This window comes from Rhinatrema bivittatum, chromosome 19 (genome assembly GCF_901001135.1).
Source record: "Rhinatrema bivittatum chromosome 19, aRhiBiv1.1, whole genome shotgun sequence".
In the NCBI taxonomy this organism is placed as follows: domain Eukaryota; kingdom Metazoa; phylum Chordata; class Amphibia; order Gymnophiona; family Rhinatrematidae; genus Rhinatrema; species Rhinatrema bivittatum.
The window spans coordinates 14,958,585-14,968,099 of record NC_042633.1 but is presented as its reverse complement, the minus strand read 5'-3'; the positions used below and the strand labels follow the sequence as shown (position 1 = coordinate 14,968,099).

At 45.2% G+C, this 9,515-nt stretch overlaps 1 protein-coding gene across 1 annotated transcript in view; it reads left to right on the top strand.

Moving 5' to 3' along the window:
* The first annotated feature begins 457 nt into the window (after positions 1–457).
* Positions 458–9,515, top strand: part of LOC115080257 (extracellular calcium-sensing receptor-like) — a 79,423-nt gene continuing 70,365 nt past the window's right edge. Inside the window, exon 1 of the mRNA XM_029584412.1 lies at positions 458–883. Within this exon, the coding sequence (XP_029440272.1) occupies positions 458–883 (426 nt within the window). The remainder of the gene's footprint in view (positions 884–9,515) is intronic.

The following is a 9,515-nucleotide window of genomic DNA, read 5'->3' as shown; positions in this document are numbered from 1 at the left end:
GTGTCTGAGCCGCCTGTCCCTTTCCTCCATCCGCGGGGATCCCCTTCCGGGTAGGATCACACACCTCACCCTTCCGTTGGAATTCTATATCAAGCCGCACCATCTGGAACACCTCTCCTTCTACGTCATTTTGAAGGCCATCCATCCAGTGGTGCTCGGCATACCTTGGTTGCAACAGCACAACCCCCAGTTCAACTGGACCTCGCAACAGTTGACCCAATGGGGCCCCGCTGCCAAAGGACATGCTTGGAAAGAGTTGCAGGTTCGTCCTGTTGTTCCAGTACTCAGGTCCTAGAAGTACTGCCTCCACAATACAGCAATTCACAGATGTGTTCTCTGAAAAGTTGGCCGATACTCTACCTCCACACTGGGACTTCGACTACACCATTAATGTGGTACCTGGCTCCACACCTCCTCGAGGAAGGGTTTATCCCTATCCTTACCAGAGACCCATGCCATGTCCAAATATATCTGGGAGAATCTTCAAAAGGCATTCATCCGACAATCTACCTCCCCAGCTGGGGATGGCTATTTATTTGTCGGTGAGAAGGATGGGTCCCTGAGCCCTTGTATCAACTTTCGTGGCCTTAATGCCATCACTGTGGAAGATCAGTACCTGCTTCCTCTCATAGTCGAACTGTTTGACCTCCTTCAAGGGGCAAGGGTCATCTTGAAGCTGGACCTCTGGGGTGCCTATAATTTGATTCAGATATGGAAGGGCGACGAATGGAAGATGGCATTTAACATGCGGGATGGCTACTATGAGTACTTGGTTATGCCTTTTGGATTTACCAACGCTCCCACCGTCTTCCAAAATCTCATGAATGAGGTGTTCCATGACCTCCTCTACAATTGCATGGTTGTGTATCTCAATGACATTTTGGTATATTCCAAGGATCTGCACGCTCATCACCAACATGTTGCCCAAGTGCTACAATGCCTAAGTGAAAGTTGGAAAAGTGTGTATTTGAAAAGGAGTCCCTGCCTTTTCTAGGCTACATAGTCTCCAACTGCGGTTTCCAGATGGACCCAGCTAAACTTAAGTGTATCCAGGATTGGCCACAACCTAGCGGTTTACAAGCTCTTCAATGGTTCCTCAGCTTTGCGAATTATTATTGCAGTTTTATCTAGAACTATTCCAAGCTGGCCGCACCTCTCACGGCCCTGACTTGAAAGGGGGCCAACGTAAAGAACTGGCCTGCCAAGGCAGTAGAAGCCTTTCAAGCCCTCAAAAAGGCCTTCTTACAGAAGCCATGCCTCCAACACCCAGACCCTAGGCTTCCATTTACGGTGGAGGTGGATGCCTCCTCCGAGGGAGTAGGAGCAGTGCTCAGCCAACACAACTCATCAGGAACCCTACAACCCTGCTCCTTCTTCTCGAGGAATTTTTCCCTGGTAGAACGGAATTATGCTAAAGGCGATAAAGACCTCTTGGCCATAAAATTCGCACTCGAGGAGTGGCGTCAATGGTTTGAAGGGGCACAACATTGTATTACGGTTTACATGGACCATAACAACCTTGTATACCTCCAGCAGGTGCAGCGTCTCAACCCCCACCAAACTTGTTGGGCACTCTTTTCCACATGATTTGATTTCCAGCTCTGTTATCAACCTGCAGCCAATAACCTCAGAGCGGATGCAGTCTCCTGTTTCTTTTCTCTGAAGGATCATGTCGAGCCTATACAGCATATCTTAGATCCCGCGTTATCCTCTCCGCCACCCAGACCATACCGCCAGGTAAGATGGTTGTCCCCATAAGATTCCGTAACAAGGTCTTAGACTGGACTCATGATTCCCATGTCACTGGCCACCCTGGATGGGCCTGGATGAAGGCCCTTCTCCAACAGTTCTACTGGTGGCCAGAGATGCATAAGGACATCCGCGCTTATGTAGACTCTTGTCCCATCTGCGCCCAGCAGAAGACTCCAGTGGGAAAACCATGGGGCTTATTGCATCCATTATCTGCCCCTGAAGAACTTTGGACACACATTTCCATGGACTTCATTGTGGATCTTCCAACTTCGGAGGGCAACACGGCCATTTGGGTGGTAATCAATCGCTTTTCTAAGATGGCACATTTTACAGCACTGCCTAACCTTCCCTCAGCTTTTTGTCTACATGGGCTGCCGCAACATATCATTTCCGACCAGGGTCCCCAGTTTACCACCAGGTACTGGCAGAACCTCTGCAAAAAATTCCACATCACTCTGGACTTCACAATTGCCGATCACCTTCAAGCAAATGGCCAAGTGGAGTGGACTAATCACACCCTGAAACAATTTTTAAGAACTTATGTCAATGCTCATCAGGATGATTGGGCCAATCTGCTCCCCTGGGCAGAGTTTTCACATAACTTGCACCCCTGTACCACTACTGGAGCATCACCCTTCTAAATCTTCTACGGGAAGCAGCCGCTTCCACCCTTACCGCTTTCCTTGTCCGTCCCATCCCCTGCCACCCAGATGATGGCTGTAAAGTTGAAAGAACTATGGATTCACACTCAATGCATGATCTGGGAGGCGCCCTGATGGCCAAGAAATTTGCCGACCGCCATCGAAGACCAGCACCTCAATTTTAGCGAGGAGAAAAAGTATGGCTCAGCACCTGGCACATTCACCTGAGGGTCCCATCCATGTGCCTGGCTCCGCGCTATATTGGTCTCTTCCCTGTACTCAGACAATTAGGGCCCATAACTTATCATCTCCACCTACCTGCCTCTCTGAAGGTACACAATTCCTTCCACGTCTCCCTTCTAAAACGTCTTGTACTCTCCTGGCCCTCCCGGAAAACCCCAGAGCCTCCTCAGCTTGCCGCCGAAGACGAGACCACGTACCAAGTTTGTGAGGTTCTCGATACTAGGAAACGAGGTCACAAATGGGAATACTTGCTATCCTGGGAAGGATTTGGCCCAGAGGAGAATTCCTGGGAACCATCCTCCAACATCCTTGACAAGAGCCTAATTAGGCAGTTCCATGCGGATCACCCCAGGAAACCTAGACCCTCAGGAGGGGGGCTTAAAGGAGGGGGTACTGTTATGTTTGCCAGTTGCGGCTCCCCGCGACCGACCTCTTGTACTTACCTGCACCGTGGTGCGGCTTGGGTGGGCCCTGGATTGCTGGTGGCAGCGAGCAGCCACTGCCGACGCAGCTCCTCTCGGGCTCTTTGCTGGACAATCACGGCCGGCCTCTCTGGCGCCGCTCCTTCCCGGCGCACGGCCGCACTCTGCTTCAGGCTCCTTCCTCTCCCCGATCCCCTTAGGCACGCGCGTGCACCGCCTCCCGAGATTTAAAGGGACCGCAGCAGGAAATTGCCACGGCCCCTCCTTCCTGCTATCAGCACCTTTTTCTATTTAAGGCAAGGTCTGGCCTGCAGACTTTGCCTTGGCTACTTGGCTCTTGTTCCTCTTCCTCCCCGGAGGGTGTCCCCGAGCTCCTGACCCGTTTTGCAATTGGACTGCCTTTTGACCCTGACTTTTGCCAGATACCACTACAAGATTCACTACCTGCCATGACCCCAGCCTGGATAACCATTTACGAGATTCACTGCCTGCCACGACCACAGCCTGAATATCTGACTGCGAGATTCACCACCAGCATCTAACCTTGCTTGGACTCTGACCCTCTTCTGTGTTTGGATCCTGCACTTGGCTCTGGCCAGCATCACCACTCCATCAGGACTTCCAGAAACCCCACCAAAGTCCAGTCGACCCTGGTACCCAAGGGCTCAACCTAAGGGGAACGCGGGCTGGTAGTGGTGAAGCTCCAGTGGGGTCTCTGCTCCTCTATGGCCTCACCTGCCGATGGTGGGGACTAGTGGGTCCCATCCCCACAGGTGGCGCCAACTCCCCCTCGGCCAAAGAGTCCACAACCCGATCACTTGCTAACTTCCTGTAGTGCCCCTTAGTCCTTCTATTATCTAAAGAGTAGATAACCAATTCACATTTACCCATTCTGTTCCTCTCATGGTTTTATAGACTTCTATTGTATCCCCCCTCAGCTGTCTCTACTCCAAGCTGAACAGCCCTAACCTCTTTAGCCTTTCCTCAAAGGGGAGCCATTTTATCCCCTTTATCATTTTGGTTGACCTTCTCTGTACCTTCTCTAATGCAACTATATCCTTTTTGAGAAGCGACGATCAAAATTGCACACATTACTCAGAGGCATTATGACATTCTATGTTTTATTCACCATTCCCTTCCTAATAATTTCTAACATTCTGTTAGCTTTTTTGACTGCCACAGCACACAGAGCTGACAATTTCAATCTATTATCCACTATAACACCTAGATTTCTTTCCTGGGTGGTAGCTCCTAATATGGAACCTAACATTGTATAACTATAGCATGGGTTATTTTTCCCTATGTGCAACACCTTGCACTTGTCCACATTAAATTTCATCTGCCATTTGGACACTCAATCTTCCAGTTTCAGATTGTCCTCCTGAATTTATCACAATGCGCATGTGATTTAACTACTCTGAGTAATTTTGTGTCTTCTGCGAATTTGAAAACCTCCCTCATCGTATTCCTTTCCAGATTATTTATAAATATATTAAAAAGCACTGGTCCCAGTACGGATCCCTGAGGCATGCCACTGTTTACTTTTTTCTACTGTGAAACAGGACCATCTCTGTTTCCTGTCTTTTAATCAGTTTGCAATCCACAAAAAGACATCTTCTCCTATCTCTCTTCACCAGATATTTCAATTGTATTTGAGGTTTTCTCACAAAATCAGCTTCCAGTGTCTATGATTCCCTTCGCCCTTCCCCTCTCTCTCCCCAGCAGCAGCTCCTGTAGCTCCAGTTATTGTCCCTACCTATCTCCTCCTCTCCCATCCCTTCCCCTCACTGCTCCTATATTTCTGGTTATTACTCCTGCTTTTCCCCTACCTGCTCCTCACTCTCCCTTCATAGCTCCTATAACTCCAGCACATTCTCCCCAGTGGACTACACCATTTTGATGTATGGCAATGGGTCTGGGTTTGGGACTTGGCCTTCATTGGCTACCCGACAGATCAAGTAAGATTTTTTTATTTTTCGGTGGTCTGGACTGGGGCCCTGTCTTTGGCCTGGGTCTAGGTCAAGACCCCAGCAAGTTGCTCAGGCCTAGGCCACAGCCTATGTTTTGGGCCTTTGCCTATGCCATAGGAAAGGCTCTTGCTTTGAGCTTTGGCCTATGCCCTAGGTGAGGTCCTGGCCTTGGGCCTAGGCTTGATGCATTCTTTTAAAATGAATGAACTGAATGAAACGAATTGCCCTTATTTGTCATGTTATCCACATTCATTTTAAATGAATGCATATCTCTATTCAGTAGACAAATTAACAGTTAAGGAAACTATCAATATAATCCCTCCATTTCTCCCTCCCATCAGCTGCTTGGGTGTAAATTATGTCATCAGTTCATTGAATTAAGCAGGAATTCCTTGTTGTGCTTTCACTCCTAGTTTAAATTATCCAAACAATGTATGCTCTGTATGTCTTGTAGCTTGGGATCTTCTGGAGGTGAATTTTTATCCAGTAGACCAAGCTATTAGATAGAGCCCCAATTCCAGTAACAACATTCTTAATTAGACCACCAATATGTCATTACCTTTTGAAATTATTTGTAAAGCGTTTATCTAGGTGTACAGAAATGTCATCGATTTTAGCACTAAAAGTTCCCAAAAACTCCAACTGAAGCCTTCTAGGGGTATAGAACATCCCTTGGAAATCCCCCTAGGCCCATTTTGTTATAGGTTTTGCAATTTGGAATATTTTAAAGACTTTAATTGCTGTGGCTGCCATTTTAAATTGCAGCTCTGAACATTTCATGGGATCATCTCAGGGCATCCTTGACCTCAGTTCCTGGGTTATTTTAATTTAATTTGGTATTTTTAAACTTTGATTTTTAATCATAGCTAACCTGCGAAACAGGAAGTGATGTCATGACTTGCTCCAAACATGCGGCTCATCACTCTTGGTCCTATCTCTGAGCTAAGGAAGTCTCCCAGTTTTCAGCTCTAGCAGCTTGACTGCCTGCAGGAGGTCACTTCTCCTTGAGTTTTGCATTTAAATGGGAAATAAAACCCCGTCATCCCTTTTCCTATTCTAGGCAGTAGTGCCATTCTGTGCTGACTGATTTCCCCTTCTTCATTTTTTGTCCCTCTACCATTCCAGGTATTGGTCATATGCATTTCCATAGTAACACTGAACGCAGATGCCTCCATTTCTTTAATCTTCCTCCTCCCTCTCCTCTATTTGCTAAATCTGTCTTAAGTTTCTGATTGGCTGTGTGTTGACTATGTTGATGCTACCTAAACCTCTTCATTTTACCTACCAGGGACAGACAAGGGTTAGAAGAAAAGGTTTAAAGTCAATCATTTATTCTTTCTTTAGTTTGATATATCACATAGGGGGTTATTTTTCAAAGGCTTATTGCACATGATACGGCCGTATCGCGTGCGATAAACCTCTAACGCATGCGAAAAGACTCTTTTCGTGTGTGAGAGCATGCTAATTAGATTGGGGGCAGAGTCGGGGTAGGGAGGGGCAGAGTCGGCGGTGTCTTCGCTGCCGGTGATAATGTTAGTAACGTTATCGTTGGCAATAGCACGCCGAATAGCACCACCTTTCACAGTGGCGCTATTCGGTGCGAAAGCCGGCAGCTGGCATACCGTGGCCGCCAAAATTACACCACCGTAGTGCGAAGGCTGCGGGCTTTCGCAGGCCCGCCCCCCATTTTCGCAGGATTCATCATTATGCGAAGAATGATGAATAAGAACATAAGAACATAAGAAAATGCCATACTGGGTCAGAACAAGGGTCCATCAAGCCCAGCATCCTGTTTCCAACAGAGGCCAAACCAGGCCATAAGAACCTGGCAAGTACCCAAACACTAAGTCTATTCCATGTAACCATTGCTAATGGCAGTGGCTATTCTCTAAGTGAACTTAATAGCCGGTAATGGACTTCTCCTCCAAGAACTTATCCAATCCTTTTTTAAACACAGCTATACTAACTGCACTAACCACATGCTCTGGCAACAAATTCCAGAGTTTAATTGTGCGTTGAGTAAAAAAGAACTTTCTCCAATTAGTTTTAAATGTGCCCCATGCTAACTTCATGGAGTGCCCCCTAGTCTTTCTACTATCCGAAAGAGTAAATAACCGATTCACATCTACCCGTTCTAGACCTCTCATGATTTTAAACACCTCTATCATATCCCCCCTCAGTCGTCTCTTCTCCAAGCTGAAAAGTCCTAACCTCTTTAATCTTTCCTCATAGGGGAGCTGTTCCATTCCCCTTATCATTTTGGTAGCCCTTCTCTGTACCTTCTCCATCCAGGCCATAATTAGCAAAATCAATGCAGTTTACAATAAAAATACACGCATAACATTTCTAATATCACATTCAACACACAAATACAAAAACTATGAAATTTAAAAACTAAAGAGGTGAGTTTTAAAAGCCTGGTGTGCACTTCAATAGGGGGATGCGCTCACTAATCATGCTGGCACACGTCAATTGAAATATAAAAGAATTAGAATACTAAACACCTCCAATTCTCAATCAGCTGCTGGCAAGATAACTTATTAAGTATTTTCTCCCTTCAGCGCTACCTTCTTTCTCCCTAGTGCCCTTTCAGCACCAATGTAAAGACTGGAATCTGAGACCAAGATATCCAGTATTAACATTTAGACTGAAAAAACGGAGCCATGTTTATGTTAAATTACAGAGTTCCATTCTATTTTGAGAATTATTCCTCAAGGAGTTACATTGTCTAAATACATTGAAAATTGTTCCCTTCAATTTAGAGTTCAGTGTGATTGCTCTCCACTTGTTCCAAAATACCCTATCTAAGCTTTTAATTGGTGGTTGTACTCTAAACAGTAGGATACGACTGGGGCTTGAAACTTACCAGTATTATTATTTAGACACTGTGACTCCTCAAGGGTTAAATCTTGAAATAATTTAACATAAACATGGCTCAGATTTTTTCAGCATAAATGTGATTACCGGATATATTGTCTCAACTTCCGGTCTTTACTTTGGCGCTGAGAGGACACTATGGCGAAAGACGTTAACGCTGAAGGGAGAAAATATTGAATAATTTATCTTGCCAGTACCTGAATGATAATTGGAGGAGTTTAGTATTAAAATCATGGACATTCCCTGTGCATCCAATTTTGATGACTTTTGATCTGAAGATGTAATAGGTACATCTGTCTATTTTTGATGAAAAAACTGTCAGTTGATTGAAGGTATTTTTTAACATTATTTTAGTATAAAATCAACATTTAAAGTAATCTGCAAGAAGATGAAGTTGCCATATAAAGATACAATCCCCCTGGTGCAGACATCCGAAACACGGACTGTGTCGGGGAATGCTGCTTTATGCATCACTAAGATAATTTTATGCAAAAAGAATTAGATATTGGCTAATGACTGAAAGCAAGGCGTCTGAAATACTGGGAGTGCCTATTATGATAGCCAAAATAGATGGTTAAAAGTTTCTTGATGTGAAGGGTTCTGATTCTATATGTACTTGTAAAACCATGTTACTTCGGAGTTCAAATGTTCAACTTTACAGGGGGATGATTTTTTTTAGATCAGCTGTCAACCAAGTTCTTTTCTTCTTTACTAGGGCTGCTGCTTCAAGGAAAAATATGTTTTCAGAAAACAGGATTACATCACGCAAACTCAAATATGTATTAATTACTATGGGCCTGATTTACTAAGGCCCAGACACTGGAGCACCCATCTCTTCCGTACCATACTCTTTAAGGAGTCACTCGATCCTTAAGGATCTTTAAGGAGACTTGATCACCCATTACTCCCATATTATATCCCGCCAATCTTGTTTCAATGCCTCACTCCCTTCCTTTCTACATACTCCTCCTTCCCTCCACCACTCAGTCATACTCTCATTGCTACCTTATGCCCTATGCTCCCACCACGCCTTATCCACTATGCAGCTGCACAATGACACTTCATTAAACGTATTTTGATATTACGCATACAGTCGCCCCAGTTGTTGTTCCCCTATTTATATATATTATGTTACTCTATGATGAAGCATTTCACTATTTATTATTGTTGAACTGTTGACCTGTTCTATGTTCGATGTAACGCCATAGCCGCGACAGTTATGTTCAATTGTAAACCGATATGATTTGATATCTTTGTTCAAGAATGTCGGTATAGAAAAATTCGAAATAAATAAATAAATAAATACGGCTTTTCTCTCATTTTGTGTCTATGGGAAAAATGCTTAGTAAATGAGGTCCATATGTTACAATGCAATTACTTTATTTTCTTGAGCTCCCTGTGGGTTTCCCCATTAGGAATTCCTTGGTGTTCATGTCTGGTCTGATTAGGATGATTGTTACGCCCATCAGTCGCAGATGGCTGCGACCACTGTTGCTCACCTCTTGCTTGACTACACTGACTCCTCTGGGTCGACTCGTGGCCTATGTCAGCTATCGCTGGCCTATACGCCCTGGTTCCCAGGCCCACTTGGACAGCGTGGATGCTACCGA